Source organism: Triplophysa rosa, linkage group LG10 (assembly GCF_024868665.1).
Source record: "Triplophysa rosa linkage group LG10, Trosa_1v2, whole genome shotgun sequence".
NCBI lineage: Eukaryota > Metazoa > Chordata > Actinopteri > Cypriniformes > Nemacheilidae > Triplophysa > Triplophysa rosa.
In genome coordinates, this window is record NC_079899.1 from 2,170,541 (window position 1) to 2,190,541 (window position 20,001).

Sequence of the window (20,001 nt, forward strand, 5' to 3'; positions counted from 1 at the left end):
GTTTGTTATTTTGGCTTCACCCCTCTCCTGAGCTAATGCTTCCTTTGATAACAAATAAAATACATTTTATTTGCGCTATAAACGCGTGTGTGTGTGTGTGTGTGTGTGTGCGTGCGTGCGTGTGTGGAGACATTTCTGGGGCAGAGGTTTGAGGTGGCTTCTCATCGTTTGCTTTTATTCTTATGAACTTTAAATTAAAAAAAATCTTTAAATGATACTCCTCTCCAACCCTAGACTGGGGAGGAACGTAATAGTGAAGAGCAGCATCACAGTGACGCATCAAATCCTACATGTTCATTCACATCAAAGTACTATGAATAACTCATTGTTCTTTATTAAAGGCTTTGTTTGATTAGTTTTACTTTCAGGTGTTTCTTATTATGGTAAAATAAACATGTACTAGCATGTAGTATGTAAATTATTCATTACTAGGGTAAGTCCTTTATTAGTATTAGTTCTTGTCATCATCAGTTCATGTGCACGTTCACATGTTTGCAGCCTCACCGATTACTTTTCTCTTGATTTACACACGTGGCTGTGAAGTAGTCCACATTTTAATCAAACTTTAAGTAGTATAAGATAAAAAACAATAGACCCAACTGAACAACAATCTTTAAATTACATAAAAAACAACGGGGAAGAAATAATTAAAATGAATAAAGGGTCTAAAGTAAGCTTACAAAGGCCAATCGCTGTCACAGCTCGCCTGTTCATCCGGTTTCCCCTGGACTACATCACCCATCATCCTCCACGCTCCCTCACCAGTTCTTCGTTTATCACCGCACACCTGACAGCCATCATGCTCATCACTAGGACTGTATATATTCATGTTTTCCCTCGGCCTTTGTCTTATGTTATGTTTATTCCATGTACCTGTGTCGAGTAGAGTTGGTGAATAAAGCCTACCTTTGTGAATCTCTGCGTCCGGTGCCTGTGGCGTTCTCTGACAATGGCTGCTGTCAGAATGAAACCTTATATCTTCATTTGTATTTTTACATAAATTATTAAGCGTTTGTCTGTGGGTTTTGCAAATATTTTGAAAAAGTATTGAAAAGAGCTTTTCAACATTAACAATACTTTTTTTTCATTTTTTTGAATAGTGGCAATTTTGGAGATACAAGCTTTCAGTCTGACAGCAACAATATCATAAAACCATACTGTTAAAATACATACTGTATAATATCATTAGTCTGGTTTATACTGTAAGGAACAGATATACATTAAAATGTATTTAACAGCAGATTTGATTCTGTTCTTCTATGTAAAAAGAAACAGAGCTCAGAGATAATCAAACACCAAACCAAACGAGTACTCTGAATAAAACTGAACCACCAACTGACAATGAACATGACAACACGTAATGATATTATATATTATTGCTTTATTGTATTGTGATTGAGTATTCAAAATAATTAATTAAATAAGTAATATAAATAATATGTAATATTTGCTAGTATACATATTTACATAATAGTTAATATTTACATGTATACATCTTCAGTTATCGGTGGGTTAAACCGGGGTGTATTCCAGAAAGCTGGTTATGTGACATACCCGGGTAAGTTTAAGGGTTAGTTAGTGGATAACCCCAACTTTCGGTTCCAAAAACGGAGATAACTTTCAGGGTATGTAACCATAGCAACTTACTCTCTGAAGATAACCTGCTCCGGAGCAGGTTATGTTCCAGGGTTAATTCATTTGAAGGAAATGTTACTGAGCTTTAGGGGTTGTCTGCGCATGTGTGCGTTTTACGTATAATATATTATAATTTTACAGCAATATTACAATTACAGTTCTAGTCTCACCCATCGCAATTTAGCATTCACAACAAATTTTTTATTAACTTTATTATTTAACCTTTTAAAATGAAATAATCTTTAAATAAAATAATGTAAGCTGTTATTGTTAAACTTTATGTAGGCTATTTATATTAAATATTGTATATACTTTGAATTAGGTTTATTAAAACATCTCCAAATATCACTGGATAAATATACACACCTTACAATTTCCAACAGTTAAAGGATGTTAATAGTGAAGTATTTTAACTCCGAGGATTGCACATCATTACTCTTGTCCACTTATTAGGCAATATTTGATGCATTGGGTCAAAGATAGTTGTGGCCTAATGGTCAGAGAGACAGATTTAAGACTTCAAAGGTTGTGAGTTCGATTCCCAGGCTGGCAGGTTTCCAAGGCTTTATCAGGTGACCCCCCAATGGGATTACCATGGCATATTGTTCACATATTTAAATTCTTATTATAATTTTAAAACCATTTACATAAAAAAAATACATAAAAAACTTAGACTTAATGTTTTTCATACTGACTGTATTCCTTAAAAATGTATTTCTGATCCTCAGCCTCCTCCTATAGTTTAGTATTGAAAGGCCTTTCTCCAAATTACAATAAGCCTTTCAGGATAGGCCGTTTCCACCTCTTTTAACATTTGGAAAGCCATGGCCTTTTAGCAAACAAAGTCAAAAGAAACAAACCCAAACAGAATGTATGTGTATTTGAAAGGGATATATAAAGGCTACATGATTATTATGTATATATGACTGGGCCTAACATTTTAAACCTCTACCTCATGTCACAGCAGACCTTCATCCTCTGCTGTAAATTAATTATCATACATAGTGTAGTGTACTGAAAAGCATTGCAAATTTTTTTCCCAAAATTATGACCAATGTAGTAGTTTCTAGAATTAAAAGAGTCTCTATTAATATGACTACATCAGCAACTGTTGCAAATAAAGCTGATACAATGCAAAGTCAGTTTTCAGAAAACCAAATAAAGGTAGATTTTTAAGGAACATACAGAGAAGGAACAAAAAAGAGGTTTAATACTGCCTTCAAAATTACCAATGTGATACACTACACAATTGTGGTAAAATACCATGGTAAACACGTTAAAATTACAGTTACAAACATCTCAACAAATCTACAGTTTATATAACAAAGATAGCCATGATGAGTATAATAAATATTATAGTATAAAAATAGTGCATATATTTAAAATATATATATCTTTAATTAAATAATTAATTTAGAGTTTATAAACACATAACCTAAATAATTTAATTTTATGATTTTTATCCCGCACTTTATACACTGACGCAGATTTAATTCTGTGAAAAAAACTCTTGATTTATAATGTTGTTTTACAGTCAAAAACTTTAAGCTTCCCTGCCGTTTCCATGGTGACTCGTGAAATCTGTGATCCATTGACAATGTCTTCATGTTGTTTCTGTGAGCGCGCGTTAACTCTGGGTATCTTTCGGGAGGTTGATTAAACTAACTCTTCTCAGGTGATTTGGAACCGACATACCCCGAATAAGCAAGGTTTGGGTTAATCAACCGAGAGTTCAGGGTTTAGCTGACGGTAAATTAACCTGCTTTCTGGAATACACCCCTAGTCTGTCTGATTTCTGAGTATTGGTAAATTAAACTCTAGGCAGATTATTGGTCAGATTTTTGGAGAAGACGGTGGCTCCTCCCCGGGAGGAATAGAGACCATCTCTGCCGATCAGCTCACGTCTTCTCCAAAAACACTTCCAGTTATTAATGAAACCCACGTGATGACGTGGACTCCGGTCAGACATCCAGTCATGTAAAGACATTAATCGTTGATATTTCTCTTGACTTCGATAGCCAGGGAGGGGGACAGCGTTTTGTCATATTCACATAATTCTACAATATTATCTTCAGCAAACGCTGACTCACGTGAATTAACGTCATTAGTGCCGACGTGTATGACAATCCTCTTAAACGTGCGTTTAGCATCAGCCAGCGCTTTCAGTTTGACACTAATGTGAGACGCTCTGGCCCCCGGTAAACAAATAACTACGGTGGCTTGTTCCTACACCTTCACGTGTCCTAAAATAGAGTCTTGGCCAGGTGACTCTCGCGGTGTGTCGTCCAGCCGGGAGAATTTGTCTGAGACGATCACAGGAGCGACGCACCACTTCTCCTTTTCTCGACAGAACAGGGATCTCTGCGTATCAGAATTGTTGCAGAGAGTCTGTGCAGGTGCGGGCTGGACTTGAGATGAACTTCTGTAAACACATAAACCTTTCAAACCCCAAACGACTGATGTGTGAGCACAGGTGAACAGAGAGGATCGACTAAACTTACCGAGCTGCAGATTCATCTCTTGTATCAGACACACCGACCCTGTTTTCTTTGACTCGTGTCTTATCAGGTGCGTCTGGATGACTTAATTTAGCTGTAAATTAAACAAACAGAGATTTACCGCATGAATGTGACACCAGTTCTGCTCTGTATAAATCTAACCTGTGACGTGGGTGCGTCATGACGTCTGTAATTAGTCCGGACGATACGACGCGCAGACTGGACAGGTAACGCTTTCTCCGACTGGACTGAACCTGATAAACAAGACAAGAATGTCATAAAATAATAACAAAACAATAGTAAACAAAAACAATTGAACTGGCCAAATGTATGAACTTACAGATGTTCTTCTCAGCAGAAGGTGTAGTCAGAGGCGTATTAAGACCTCATGGTGCCCCTGGGCAACAGCCCCAGAGGTGTCCCCCATCAACCCACACGCAAGAATCCACTCATTAAAAGATTTATATATTAAAAGATTTTATAAGAATGAAACTCAGCAATTTACAATATACTATTTTACAAGAATTACACATTAACATGACACTTTTGTAGAATATAACACAAAACAACTCTTTTCCATTAAGTATTTTTAACAATTAGGCCTACTGTAGTTAAGGGGCACCTGCTTTATGTTGTAATGTTACATTTCAGGTTTTGATGTAGTTTAAAAAAATCACTAACATTTTTTTAACAGGTGTAAATGATGTGCGTGCCACAAAATGGGGGTACAGGGACACGCACACACATATAGTTTGCATGTATGTATTCACATTAGGGGGACAATGTACAGATTTTCAGGACTTTGGGACTTTAATTCACCAAAGTGGCATTCACCAGATTACAATGTATAGCAAAGTTATTCATAAAAATAACATGAAACGTTATTGTTACTATTTTAACTGCTATACAGCTATTCAAACGCTCTATTTAAGCACAGTATGTATATATTCTTCTTACTAAACGATCACATAAGTACTAAGATAAAAGTGTACTCCACTAAAAAGGACACATATGAATTGATTGCTATAGTGATGACAACGACCGTTATTCACTTTCACTTTAAAACCCAGGTTTGGATCTTCAATAGTGGCCTTACATCCACGTACTATTATTAGCATACATTATTTTAGATTTTTTTTAGATTTAGATTCAATTTATTGTCATTGCACATGTACAAGTACAAGGCAACGAAATGTGACCTCTGCATTTAACCCATCCAGAGAGTAGTGAACACACGTACCCCCGGAGCAGTGGGCAGCTATCACTGCAGCGCCCAGGGAGCAAGTAGGGGTAAGGTGCCTTGCTCAAGGGCACCTCAGTTGTTACCCGCCGGCCCTGGGAATCAAACCTGCAACCTTCTGGTCATGAGTCCGACTCTCTAACCATTAGGCCACAACTGCCCCTCTTATCGGCACTATAACATCTTATTTCTGACGCATGCCATGTATATACACCTTTATTAATCAGTGCTAATCCCCGCATTTTTAGTCTCCGCTACAACAATGCGCTCTGCATCATTCCCGCTTCCATCTGTTTGAAGATTAAAGTGTAGGCTACACGAAAGACGACTCGCCTAATAGCAGTCACTTGTGATTGGCTGAATGTTAATTCACTCAAATCTATGTAACTAACCAGATAACATGGGCGGGAATTTTGGCGGAGGTGTGTCGAAAAAGTGCGGAGGACAGAACCATTTTTATCTGAAGTGGGGGTATTCCCGCACATGGTGCCACGCCTATTTAGCGCAGATGCGTGACTTAAGTCTTAAAAAACAAGTGCTTATGTTCATTTATAAAAAATATATATTTTGTATTGCGGGTTTATTTGGTGCCCCTAAAGTCTTGGTGCCCCTGGGCACTTGCCCAATTGCCCATATGGTTAATCCGCCTCTGGGTGTAGTGGACACGTTTCTGGTTGTGTCTGAAGCAAAGTGCGCACTCCATTTAGACACTTCTAGCTCGAACTGGCCTGTGATGTTGGGTAGCTCTGTGATATTTATCATCAGGCAGGTTTGAAGATCGTTCAACCTGGACACGTAACGGTCTCCTCGGTAACAACATCCCAATCTCTCTGTGCGACTCAACTGTAAATACAGCAAACAGAGAATGAAACACCACTAAAGTAGGTGTGATGATTGATCTTGAAAGACTAACCCAGGGCTAGTCAACTGGCGGCCCGTCAATCATCCGTGTCTGGCCCGCCTTAACACTTCAAACAAGTGGAGAGACTTTAAGAGCGGTGTGCTTTAAGAAATGCACGTCCTGAGACGCCAAAGCGCTGCTACATTCAATACAAAAGTAATTCCAGCGGCTCATAACGACAAACTGACGTCTTATAAAGCGATTTGATCGATCTGTCCAAAAAACGTAATATTATTTGCAACGTTATAATCGGCAATCCACAGCAGTCGTTTTGCGCACTGGTCGCTAACCAAAACGCGTCTTGTGCCCTTGAAAGTAACTGCAGAAAGGGTACACCGCGTGAACGGTTGTCTCAGATAAGGGAACACTGTAACTGTGTTGTTTTTATTACAGCATTCATTACCTGTGTACGATTGAAACGGCAAAATTTACAAAAAACTGCTGTTCATCTCCCACCAGAACTCGCACTACAAAGGATCTTCCCTTCTAAGTGCGCGGGGCACACGAATGCGATTGAAATTCACCCGAAGAGCTATGGAATTATATTGCGGACTATATTAAAAAGGAATTGCAAACTGCATTTGCAAATGCGTTTTCTATTTGTTCGTGTCAAAATTGTGACATCAATTCAAACGCAATTGCAAACCGTTTGCATTTGCATTTACCGAACGTACAATGTCTGCCAAATTTCAAAAGGAAAAGCAAAGTACTATTTGCAAATGAATTACCTGTGTCTTACGAGATACGACCCTGCCAAATTTAAATCGCAATAGCAATTCCCCATATGCTATTTCACTTCCTCTGGGTCGCGTATTAAGCCTGCCAAAACTCAAATGAAATCGCAAATCCCTTTGCATTTGCGTTTCCTCCGACTTGTACAGAAACCTGTCAATCAATGGGGGGGTGGGCTTATTCAAGGGGGTGTTTGTATCGGGAAGTGACGTCATTCACCGTCGACTGGAACTTAAGTAGATACATACATGTGATACAGCTAAACACATGAGGAGTGAAGTTACCACTGCACTCACAATCGGCGTTGATAAACAGTGCAGTTTTCAGTTTTTTGTTTGGAAATAACTCGCGCTGGAAGTCTGGGCTCAGAGCGGCACCACTTAGCATGTGAAACTTCGGTGCAGGATGGATAATCATCACCTTCTGCAACATTCCTCTAAACATGTTTGTTTATGATATTCGTTTTCACAGTACTCCGAGGACATGACATTTCTTGACAACACTGTGACCGTATTTTGCATCATGATTAATACGTGTTGTAAACCATAACAAAACATGTTCACTTTGTATGAATAAACAGCATCCTGCATTATCATTGTTGTTCATTATGCATATAACAAGTTAATAATAAATTACAAAAGTATGTGAATTGCTACATCTCTTTATTTGTGTATCATAACATATGAGACAAAGACAAACTTGTGCTCCAGTGTTTTAGTGAGTTTGCTGGACACAGAAGTAGCTGTCATCTACAAATTACTGGATGGAGTTGTTGCTGTATTTAAAATTTAATTTCCGAACAGCCTTTTCAACAACATGTGCCGTAAATGAGCCCATCAGGTGATGCACCAACCTGAGAAATTCATGTAATTATGATGAATCCACACGCTTCAATATGACTTTTATTGGTAGCTCATTGAGATCACCAGACACTGTTTGTGTTCATCTGTTTATCGAGCCCGTTGAACTTCTTTAAATTATACTTGTTAAATACCGCAATTGTGATTCATTGTAAAGATTTTCTCTTATGAAACTTTGCATCTGATCCTCATTTGTTCCATTATTGTTATTTTGGCTTTTAGCTGTAGCTGAAACCCTTTTAGCCACAACCAGTGTCACCTTAGCGTTGGACTGACTGACACCACTGCGACGGTGAATGACGTCACTTCCCGATACAAACACGCCCCATTGAATAAGCCCACCCCCGCCATTGATTGACAGGTTTCTGTACAAGTCGGAGGAAACGCAAATGCAAAGGGATTTGCGATTTCATTTGAGTTTTGGCAGGCTTAATACGCGACACCAGAGGAAGTGAAATGCATATGGGGAATTGCTATTGCGATTTAAATTTGGCAGGGTCGTAACTCGTAAGACACGGGTAATTCATTTGCAAATAGACTTTGCTTTTCCTTTTGAAATTTGGCAGACATTGTACGTTCGGTAAATGCAAATGAAAACGGTTTGCATTTGCGTTTGAATTATGTCACAATTTTGACACGAACAAATAGAAAACGCATTTGCAAATGCAGTTTGCAATTCCTTTTTAATATAGTCCGCAATATAACTCCATAAAAGCGACGATAACATTCAGTTATTTGCACAGATCAATTGATTCGCTTTATAAGACGCCAGTTTAACGTCACAAGGGGCAGGGATTACTTTTGTGGTGAATGTATTAGCGTTTTTGACTTTCATTGATTTAACTTTTATTACTTCAACCAAAAATATTCATAAATATCTTCTTGAAAAAACAATGCCACCCACATCTTGGATGGACTGGGGGTGAGTCAATTAATAGCAGTTTTATTTTGGGGTAAACTAACGCATCAAGGAATGTCAAATAAAATTAAAAAGACAATACCCCTTTTGATTAAATATCATAAAAAGGCACAAATACCGGATGCAATATCTGTGTGCATGTTTTAATATATGATCTAAAAGTAACAGCAAAAAAAAGTATAAAAGGAACAAAATGCAATAAATAACAGAAATAAAATATAATATAGGGTAAAAAACTGGCCCATCCTATTTATACAGTAGCCTACTTTTGGAATCTGGCCCTCAAAGAAAAGTAGTTGAAGACCCCTGCTCTAACCTGTGAGATGTGACGTCTGCGTGAACTCCAGGCAGGTACAGGACGCTGATGTGAAGCTCATACAAATATTGTTGGCAACTGTTTCTGCAAATTTGATTCTTTGTGTGCAAGTCATACGTTACCGTGTAGTGAAGGAGCTGATGGTGTTCACTGTCTCACACGTCGGCTTAGATCTTTGAGCCATCCCATCTGGACCTGGACATGAAAAACACATCATAAAAATAACAGCAGAACAAGAGTAAAGGAGCACAGCATCATCACACATGCAATGTCAACAACAAGTGAAGATGATGACGATGATACTGTAGATTTGCTCATGTCGGACTCACGCTCAGTGGATTTTGAAGCAAATCTCTTAATAGCGCAGAAATCCTCAGCTGTTAGCCGTTCAGAGTGTGACTGAGCAAACACTGAAGACTTTACAACTGAGAAACGCAAGACTGAACGCGTGAAAACACTCACAACAAGACTCGATAAAACGCCATGAACTCTCACCAACATCAAAGGCAACACTGGCCAATTGATCAGATATCATGAGATGCTATGCGGGGTCTTAAAGAGACTAGATTTTTTTAAATACACGTTTTTAATTCCCAACAGACAATAACAACAGCAATAATTAACAAACGGGCGAAATAAACAAAAATAAAAAACGAACATCAATAATGTTCTGTTAATGTTAATATTGTTGCTAATAAATGACCGTGTCTAATTATTATTTTCCCTGTTGAACTTTCGTTTTAGACCAGGCACCTGCCACTGTTTAACGTGCACACTGAGCTGTAAAGATACCTTTCATGAATAATGTACTTTAATTTCATTTAAACATGCATGTTTGTAATGCAAGGGTAAATAAATAAGTGTTTTTTGAAAATATGAGCAGCAATGTCTTTATTCAACAAACACTAAGGCCCGGTTTCACAGACACGGCTTAGCTTAAACCAGGACTATGCCTAGTTGAATTAAGATATTTATGTCGCTTTTATAAAAGTGCATTAGAAGAATACATTAGGCCTACTGGTGTGCATCTTGAGACAAAACAATGGCGCTAATATATTTTAAGATATTTCTTGGCAAGTTATATTCAGTTAAGACAGGTCACACATTCATTTTAGGTTGGGACTAGCCTTAAAACTTATATATATAAGTCTCCTATATATATAAGATATATATAATATAAGGCTAATGTACTTGAGGAGCCGATTATGGATATTTCGATATTATATTGTGATATTTAGTTTTCTCACAAATTTTAAAATAAACATTTAGTTCACAAATATACCGATGTTAATAATGTGTTTATAATGTATAATTGAAGATTAATTTCAATATGAATTGTCCAAATTAAGTTGCCAAGTACAGGATGTTGTTCCGCGCGCCACCTGGTGGATGTTGCGTAAAGCACAAAAACAATTGCAAGAAGTGTGCCTGCAGGAATGTGTGTGTATTTAAAACAAGATTTGAGCTTATTGTTCAGACTGAAACATATTTTAAAGGGATTTTTAAAAGTTCAGTGAACAGTAGTGGACAGATATTGTAGTCCTATTGACCTTTGAGTGAAAAGGTTAATTCAGTTAAATTAAAAATGTATTTCTGGGTGTTAATATAGACATTAGAGACGTATGGAAAAACAAAAACATATGACACATTATAGAATGCTGCTAAGGCCGTCTCATTTAAAAAATATTTATAAATAAACACATTTAAAACATCAGTCAAATAAAAGTATGTCATCTGTAGAAAAGGGTTCCTGTTAGTGTTTTAATATACATACATCATATTTTCATTAATATTTCTGTTCCAATATTGTGTGTTTACTTCTGTGGTTGGTTAATTTGATGTACTGTTGCGCAGTTTAAGAAATGCCTTGAATTTTTTTTATCAAACAGATAGGTCTGGCTCCAATTAAAAAGTGAGAAAGGTCTCTGCTGTGTCCTGATGGCTATGCTGATGACACAACTAGGAAATCCTCTGTAGGCTATACCGTCTCATTTCGATAAACCCTTGATGACACCAGAGCCTGTAGAAGTCCACATCCTTTGAAGGAACCCACCTTTAAATCTATTATGTCAAAGAATATCCTCACAAAGATAACTGTACAAACATGAGTGTGAGTATGAAAGTGTGTGCTACAGAAGTGTATTTACAAATAACAGACAGACACATAATCAGAAGTACTTCAATGGTTGTGCAGGAAATGAATGAACTTATCCAAGTCCTTTTGGAAGAATGGCAGCGTGAAGATGGCTGATCTTCACCTTGTCTCTTTTATGGTGCTCGCAGCACAGCGCCTCATCCCTCCACAGGGACACTTTAAGGAGGATTTACCTCATCTTCTGATGTAAAGTGGGAATATCAGACCATGTCATCCTTGACTCCTGCAGCTGCATAAGTACAAACCAGTGATGTCACAGGTCAGTACAAAGTCCAGTGTTTCTGAAGTTTGTTATTTACAGTTACTGCAGATTATACTTTATTTGACAAAGAATACACAGGTAAAGTTAGTCAATCTAAACTATGACTACAATAAATAAGGCAAGCAAAGTCATTCTCCTCACCGGTCACAGATGATGATGATGATGATGGACAGAGCTCATTCCATACGGGATTGCTCTCTCTCTCTCTCTCTCTGCCTCTTCCATCACATCGAGTGAAGCCGTACAAAACTTGAATTTTCTGTCACCAACAAGCCGTTACACCTGCTGGACACTGTGCAGTTTTTAATCAAATATAAAATGTACCCTCTTCGTCTTCAGGATTAGGCAGCTATATTTAACATTCACATTGACTCACGGGATGAGTAGCCTACGGGCACAAAATTTGGGTTACCAAAAGTTCAGTTCATTGTGTCTGTCAATAATATTATTTCTAACAACAAAAAGAGTGCAGCTTTAAAGCAAATGGTCAAAATGTCAATCAATAAAACTAATATTTTGGGGGTACATTTATCCTACACAAACTTTAGTAACAATGTCATAAAAATAAGATGTGTTTCAGCAGTAATATTAAAGTAGTATCTGTCCCGTTATTTCCACAATACTGTAGTATACACTACAAAAATGTTTCAACGTATTGATACCACTGTAATGCTGTACAATATTGTACCCTATTTTAGCACCCACGTACGACAACTTCAACGTCTTGCTGCCGCTGTGACGTCACGCGACCCCTCCAATGACCGCGTGGAAAACCCCGTACAACCGGAAGCGGAAAAAACTCCCGCGGCATGAGTTTCACCGCCATTTTGCATCAGGGCTGTAGACGGGAGTGAGAGCGCAGAAACGGCGGGGATCTGGCCACTTTATTTCTCTCTCAACACGTTTCCCTTTGGATTTATTCCAACCTAACCCGAGATAAAAACTGACAGGTATGAGAACCCTCTCTTAAGCTTTCGTTAACGGACAGTCCGCGATTTTTGAGCGCTTAACTCCCGCCTCTTCGGCTTTCAAACAAAAGTGGAGTGATCGCGCGCGCCTCACGCCGGCTTCTCTCAAATAAAAACGGACTCCGCACGCGGCTCGACTCGAAACGCACACGAGGAACACTCTTACATATTTATTCATCGTTTACACTCGCTAGTATGCGTGATGTGCACTTACCCGGGTAAAAGTGTTGATGTGGGTCGCTGATTTGTTGGCTGGACAAACACAATGTTTCCCCCTCCCCTCAGCACAAATACACTCTCGCGCACGTTATCAAACAAACTTAACACCACAAACGCGTGTGTTTGAAAACTTATGGCAAAAGTGCTAGTTTGTCATTTTCTGAAGTGGACAATGTAGCTGGCCTGCTCGAAAGATTCATCTTAGGGGAGGAAAACGGGATTTATTACAGCTCGGAGTGTCCACGTAGCTCGCGTGTTGTGGCCTAGTGTATGTGTGCCCTTGTCACACTGACATGACAAAGAGACACAACCCATAATATTCATTCATAAAGTCATAGCTACATGACACGAAGTCAGGTTATTCAGACGAACAACTTGTGTTTGAAAGCAAAATCAAGTATTTTGCGAAGGCACAGGTGTTTTTTGAAAACCGGTCAGAAAATAAAGCGTTCAAGTTATAAATTGTAATATGCTGTAAAGTTGTCATTTACGAGGGGTTTGTGAAATGACAGTGGTTTAAGACACGGATTGTTTTCATGCAAGTCAGTTTAACGTATATGCGATTAAACTGCACATGCTCGTCAGTATATATATGTGGAGCATTGCGCATGCGCGTGTGTAGCGCCGAGGCGGCCTGACGAACACGTGGACTGTTAGCTGATGTACAGTATCAAAAAAGTCCAATTGTGTTTCATGTTTTTGTAAATCGATGGTATTCTTTAAAACACGACATGCAGTCTGAATACATGGCACGACCAGTTAACAATATATGAAACAATATGACTCTGTAGGAAAACTGATGTGTATTAAATTGCTAAAATTATTAGCACATACTATTAAAATATTTATTAAAAAGCTGATGATAAAATAGAGGACATGCTTCTGGAAATCTACCAAGTGGTCATGGCTGATATATCGTCTAAGGCCAGCAGTCATTCATTGCATTCTTCAGCAAGTTAAATGCGTATTGCATTTGTCTTCACTGACTAGTGTCTTATCATCAGGACGCTGCAGGTTTCCACCCATAACTGTCACTGTACATGACACAATGGCCCTTTTAAAAGGACTTATTATTATAAAGAACTTGACATGTTTTTGTTTATGGGGGTGTTGTAGAAGTAATAATTATGCAATATAATATTTTATTCTGCATTAAACATTGATTCCTGCATTTTACATTAAAATTCTTATGAATGAATAAGGGACATGTTTTATGTCCTGTAACTGGCCTATGTGAATGTCAACATTTTCCTCCACATAAATAGTCCTGAAGTGTGATATCCTCACACTTCCTAAAGTGCAAGTATTCCATACAAACTCAATTAATGTAATTCGTGCATAAGATATACATTTTTTGCAAAATGGTGCCAAATGTTGTTAAATGAAGTCAGATCACGGGTAATATTAGCAGTGAACGAGTTGTTTTGAATAGGATTGTTGTGTATCTCTGTGCTTGTGTGTTGATGGGGTTCCGACATTCACGTCACGCACCTTTGTATTAATCTGACTCATTTTACTACACAGATTTACGGAGACATGGCCTCGGAGCATATAAATGGGAACGGTACGGATGAATCAGTGGAGTCTTCACCAGCTCCCGCCCATTCAGAGCATTTCCAGCTGTTATTAGACGCAGGCTTACCGAGAAAAGTCGCTGTCAAACTAGATGAAATTTACATGGCAGGTAAGAATATTTCTTTGGGATGCTGTTTAACTTCTGCATGACTTCTTGAACTGTTTTGTGTTGAGATAAAATGTTTATTGCTGTGTTTTTCCATTAACACTATATAGAGAAGACTTTTATTAAGCGCTTGATAGCGTCAGTCAAATCTGAATGACAGTACTAATATTTATTAGGTTATGTTTTCAGAAGAAGTGCCTCACAATGTTTTTAAGCTAAAGGATGTACATTTTTTACATTTTTTGCTTTGGTTCGATGCTTTTATCCAAAATGTCTTGCAGTTCATTCGAGGTACACATTGACCTTGAACCCATGACCTTGACATTGCGAGCCTCACCCTCTACCAGCTGAGCCACAGGAAATATGAACAAACAATGTGTAGTGATTTATGTAGAAGTTTTTTTTTTAATGGGCATGAATTGCCTGTGAACAAAGTATAGATACTGTGGTCGATACTAAAATGTAAAGAATGCTGTAATACAAGTCTGTTTCTGTAGTACCAGTAGGACTGAATTCTGTCAAACTGACAGACAGCTTCTTTTAAACGTATGACTGCATGTCAAATTTGTAAAACCGTCATATTGGCAAGATTTACATTTCAAAATCAGTCTTAAAGGGATACTTGACGCAAAAATGAAAATTGTGTCATCATTTCCTCACCTTCGAGTTGTTCCAAATGTGTATAAATGTCTTTGTTCTGATGAACACAGAGAAAGATATTTGGAAGAATGCTTATAACCAAACAGATTTTGCCCCCCATTGACTCCCATAGTAGGAAAAAAAACAATGGTAGTCAAAAGTGACTCAGAACTGTTTGCTGTTCTACATTCTTCAAAATGTCTTTTGTGTTCAACAGAACGAAAAAAAAATAAAGTATTTTTTCCTACTATGATGGTCAGTAGGGGGCAAAATCTGTCTGGTTGTAAGCATTCTTCCAAATATCTTTCTCTGTGTTCATCAGAACAAAGTAATTTATACAAATTTGGAACAACTCGAAGGTGAGTAAATGATGACCGAATTTGACCGAATTTTCATTTTTGGGTCAAGTATCCTTTAAGAGTCAATTTTTCGAAATTGAGATTTTTACATAATCTAAAAACTGAATAAATAAACTTTCCATTGATGTTGGTTTGTTAGGATAGGACAATATTTGTTACAACTGTTTAAAAAAATCTGAGTTTACGAAAAAAACAAATCAAAGAAATTGGCCTTTAAAGTTGGCTATCAAATGTTGACAATGACAAATGTTCGTGTGCTTAAGGCTGATTTTGTGGTCCAGGGTCACATATGTGTTCAGTTATGTCTGAAGGGACTAAACAGGTGGGACAAAGAATGGTCAGTAATGTGATGTATAAACGCATTGTTTTGTGCAGGTTTGGTGTCACACAGCGATCTGGACGATCGGGCGATTGAAGCTCTGAAAGAGTTTAATGAAGAAGGCGCGCTGCAGGTTCTCCTGCAGTTTAAAGACAGCGACCTGTCACATGTTCAAGTATGTTTGACAATCTCAACTTACACGGAGGCAAACACTGAATGTTCAAAAGAATCAGAGGATTTTTGCTTTATGTACTAGTGTTACACAAGTGGACAGTTTTACACTCGGCTCTTGTTGTTGAATGAATTTTCTAAAAAGTCGAGACCATGTAAGTTTTGTTTAAGATTGTTCCAAACCCTGATATCAATTTCATTGTTCTGCTGAACACAAAGGAAGAAATTTGGAAGAATGTCAGTAACTAAACGGATCTCTTCCCCTATTTACTGCCGTAGTAGGGAAAATAAATACTATAGGAGTGAATAGGGGCTGAGATCTGTTTGGTTACTGACATTCTTCCAAATATCTTCCTTTGTGTTCAGCAGAACAATGAAATTGATATCAGGGTTTGGAACAATCTGAGAGTAAGTAAATAAAGACAGAATTTTCATTTTTGGGTGAACTATCCCTTAAATGCCGGACGGGACATACGCATAATATAAAATACATATGTGTACGTATGTGAATTTTACTGTTTGTTTTATCCTTGAGCACATGTCTAACCTCTGTCTCTGTGTTCTGAACAGAATAAAAGTGCCTTTCTGTGTGGAGTGATGAAGACATACAGACAGAGAGAGAAACAGGGCACCAAAGTGTCTGATTCCAGTAAAGGACCCGATGAGGCCAAAATCAAAGTGAGTATGTCCAGTAACAATAATGACTATTTTAATCAGTTTATCCTTTCTGTCTGTCATTCACTCCATCTGTCCTTCTGTATGCTCCTTCGGTCAATTTTTTTCTTAAAATGTGCTGAATGTATTTTGCACAAAATTAACTTAGAAGGTTCCTTAAAGTTCATCTCAAAGTAGTCAAAAATATAAGTGAATATCTGTCATCTGCTAGCAGCTAGATCATAGTCATATAAAAGAACATTTTTGCATTTTAGAGCTTTATTTCTCATACACGTTTGTGATAAAAGTTTGTCTTTAAAGTTGTGCTAATGTTTTCTAGAGATAAAATGTTGTGATAGTGCTCACTTTTTTTCACCTGTTATGTCACCAGGAGTTGCTTGAGAGGACGGGTTATACGCTGGATGTGACGACAGGTCAGCGGAAGTATGGCGGACCGCCTCCAGGATCCACACACGCTGGAGTTCAGCCCACTGTCGGCACAGAGGTTAGTGCTGTAGAAAATACACACCCCTCAACACTTGTCAGTGTCTTTTCATTAAGGGTCTTATTTGCTTTGTCGGTGCAAGTGGCTTATACAGTCTTGTGGTTCACTGTCTGGCACTAACAGTAATGTTGAAACATTGACAGATATTTGTAGGAAAGATCCCGAGAGATCTCTTTGAAGACGAGCTGGTTCCTCTCTTTGAGAAAGCCGGACCCATCTGGGACCTGCGTCTGATGATGGACCCCCTCAGCGGGCTGAACCGAGGATACGCTTTTGTCACATTTTGCACTAAAGAAGCAGCGCAGGAGGCCGTCAAACTCGTAAGTGAGGGACTGTCTGTGTAGGGGAAATAAAGGAAATTCAGTCTGTGATTTGGATTGTTTCTTGCAGTGCAACAACAACGAGATTCGGCCCGGTAAACACATTGGTGTTTGCATCTCTGTTGCCAATAATCGTCTGTTTGTGGGTTCCATTCCCAAGAGCAAAACTAAAGAGCAGATAGTGGAAGAGTTTGCCAAAGTTACCGGTGAGTGTCATGGTCAGAGGATGGTATCGTGGCTAAACTTACTGGTTGCTAAAGAGTGTGTTTGTTCAGTGAATAACTGAGTCTGCTCCATCTCAACAGAGGGTTTGAATGATGTCATCCTGTATCATCAGCCCGATGACAAGAAGAAGAATCGAGGCTTCTGTTTCTTAGAGTATGAAGATCACAAAACAGCCGCCCAGGCACGCCGACGCTTAATGAGCGGCAAGGTGAAGGTCTGGGGGAATGTGGTGACCGTAGAGTGGGCCGACCCCATCGAAGACCCTGACCCTGAGGTCATGGCAAAGGTAACATGATGCTTGAATTCACCAGAAACGTTTGTGCGCATTTGATTCACGGAAGATTCAGAAACCCTTGAATTGCGTTCTGTCCAATAATTCTATTCATGGTTTGTTATATTTTTAGGTCAAAGTCCTTTTTGTAAGAAACCTGGCGAGCACAGTATCAGAAGAACATCTGGAGAAAACGTTCTGTCCGTTTGGCAAACTGGAGAGGGTTAAGAAGCTCAAGGATTACGCCTTTATTCATTTCGAGGAGCGTGACGGTGCGGTTAAGGTGACCGTCTCATCTTGCTCTGAAGAGGTTGTTGCTGTTTGATGCACGATTTGAATCAAACTTGTGTTTTTCTATAGGCTTTAGCTGAAATGCACGGGAAGGATCTGGAAGGGGAACAAATCGAAATCGTCTTTGCTAAGCCGCCTGATCAGAAGAGGAAAGAACGGAAGGCCCAGAGACAAGCTGCTAAAACTCAAATGTAAGACCCATCAAGATGCCTTTTCCAAAAAAACACACAAAACGATCCTTTGCATGCACTGTGTCCGTATGTCTGATCACGTCTGTTTGCCGCAGGTATGATGATTATTATTATTACGGGCCGCCACAAGTGCACCCTTCATCACGAGGCAGAGGACGAGGTGTGAGAGCAGCTTATTCCTACCCTCACGACTATTACAGCTACAGGGATTATTACGACTACTACGGCTACGACTATCACAACTACAGAGGAGGCTACGACGATCCGTACTACGGCTATGAAGACTTTCAAGCTCACTTTAGAGGAACGGGCAGCAGAGGAGCTCGCGGGCCCACACTGTCTAGGGGCCGGGGCTCCGGCATGGCAAGGGGACGGGCCGGATACTCTCAGCGCGGAGGTGTGGCATCCGGACGAGGTGGGCGTGGCTCTAGAGGTGGCATCCAGCAGCGATGTCGAGTGGTACGTGATGTGTGGGTGGAGCATTCTTGGAGTGTTGGCAGGAGGTTTTAGACTCTGTAGGCTTAGATCTCAGCTTCTTAAAAAAACGAAATTCTTTCCCCTTTATCTCTCAACATACATGTTCTGGCGTTTGTTTTTCCCTTTCCCCTTTTTCACATTGCTTACGTATGCAAGGCACCGTGTGGGCGAAACGGACCAAAGGTTTGCACTTTTCCTTCATTTGTCACAGTCTCATAAATTTTGTCCTGCCTGACTGACTGAATAAGACTCTAAGACAAAATAGTCATTTGTACTGTGAATCTTAGAAATCTTGAGACTTTTGACAATGAATTGATTCACGTGCTTGCTTTGTTTTAAAGGCTGTTTGAATCGCTTTAAATTGATTTATGGAAGTTAATGTCATCTGGAGTGCCTGTTCACTCCAGATGAAAACTAATCTCACTCCTGTACAGTAGAGGGAGCTGATGGACCAGAAGCTCCTCTGTGAACATCACCTGTCACATACATCAGTAACACAGAACTTGAGATTAAAGGAATAGCTCACACTTCATGCTCATGTCATCTCAGATGTATATTGAAATTTTTGTAGACATTTAGACCGTGGTTTCTATATGGGATCCAAAAAGCATAAACATCCATCACAGATTAAAAAACAATTCTTTCCTGAAGGTTTTGATTAGCTTCAGAAGACATTTATTAAGACACCGAGTCAATTGGATTATGGTATTGAGAAAACATGAAACTCATTGATGATGTGATGGCATTTTAAAATAATCTGAATTTTAATATTTGAGTGAACTGCTCAATGTCAATAACACAATCAAAGTAACATGATCAATTAATCAAATTGCTTATTCTAATTCCAAGTAGGGCTGTCACGATTATGAAATTTGGCTGATGATTAATTGTCTAATAAATCCTTGTGATTATGACTAGGGCTGTCACGATTATTAAATAATCGTCTCATCGCGATTGTTTGACCTCATCTCGATGATTTCGGATCATCGCAATTATTGCACATCTCTATAGAAGACACTAGGGGGAGCTGTACTGCATCTGCATATTTTATTGTATATATTGTTACTAAAGCATGGTAATACTTGTAAAATGTACCACCACAACACAATCACTTAAAACTAAAACATATACAAATTACCTGCAGTACAATTTAGTATTATTTAAGCAAATCTAAGTGTGAAAACCAGTCTACC

The 20,001-nt window shown here is 38.7% G+C and overlaps 2 protein-coding genes across 2 annotated transcripts in view; one reads left to right on the forward strand and one right to left on the reverse strand.

Annotated features, from left to right (window-relative positions):
• Positions 1-12,334: 12,334 nt before the first annotated feature.
• On the forward strand, positions 12,335-19,694 carry syncripl (synaptotagmin binding, cytoplasmic RNA interacting protein, like). Its single transcript, XM_057343563.1, has 12 exons — positions 12,335-12,468; positions 14,230-14,389; positions 15,760-15,878; positions 16,445-16,552; positions 16,920-17,033; positions 17,177-17,353; positions 17,424-17,559; positions 17,659-17,864; positions 17,983-18,132; positions 18,210-18,331; positions 18,427-18,790; positions 18,965-19,694. Exons 2-12 carry the CDS (start codon positions 14,242-14,244, stop codon positions 19,025-19,027), a joined length of 1,707 nt encoding a protein of 568 aa, XP_057199546.1. The 5' UTR covers positions 12,335-12,468; positions 14,230-14,241; the 3' UTR covers positions 19,028-19,694.
• The window catches only part of LOC130560295 (ribonuclease inhibitor-like), a 19,118-nt gene continuing 18,345 nt past the window's right edge, over positions 19,229-20,001 (reverse strand). Inside the window, exon 13 of the mRNA XM_057343999.1 lies at positions 19,229-19,284. Within this exon, the coding sequence (XP_057199982.1) occupies positions 19,229-19,284 (56 nt within the window). The remainder of the gene's footprint in view (positions 19,285-20,001) is intronic.

Excerpts from the sequence above, each read along its gene's own strand:
- syncripl (XM_057343563.1), top strand. The coding sequence starts at position 14,242 with ATGGCCTCGGAGCATATAAATGGGAACGGTACGGATGAATCAGTGGAG. Across the intron at positions 18,133-18,209 it reads AGCGTGACGGTGCGGTTAAG|GCTTTAGCTGAAATGCACGG; the intron begins GTGACCGTCTCA and ends GTTTTTCTATAG. Across the intron at positions 18,791-18,964 it reads TCCAGCAGCGATGTCGAGTG|GCACCGTGTGGGCGAAACGG; the intron begins GTACGTGATGTG and ends TACGTATGCAAG.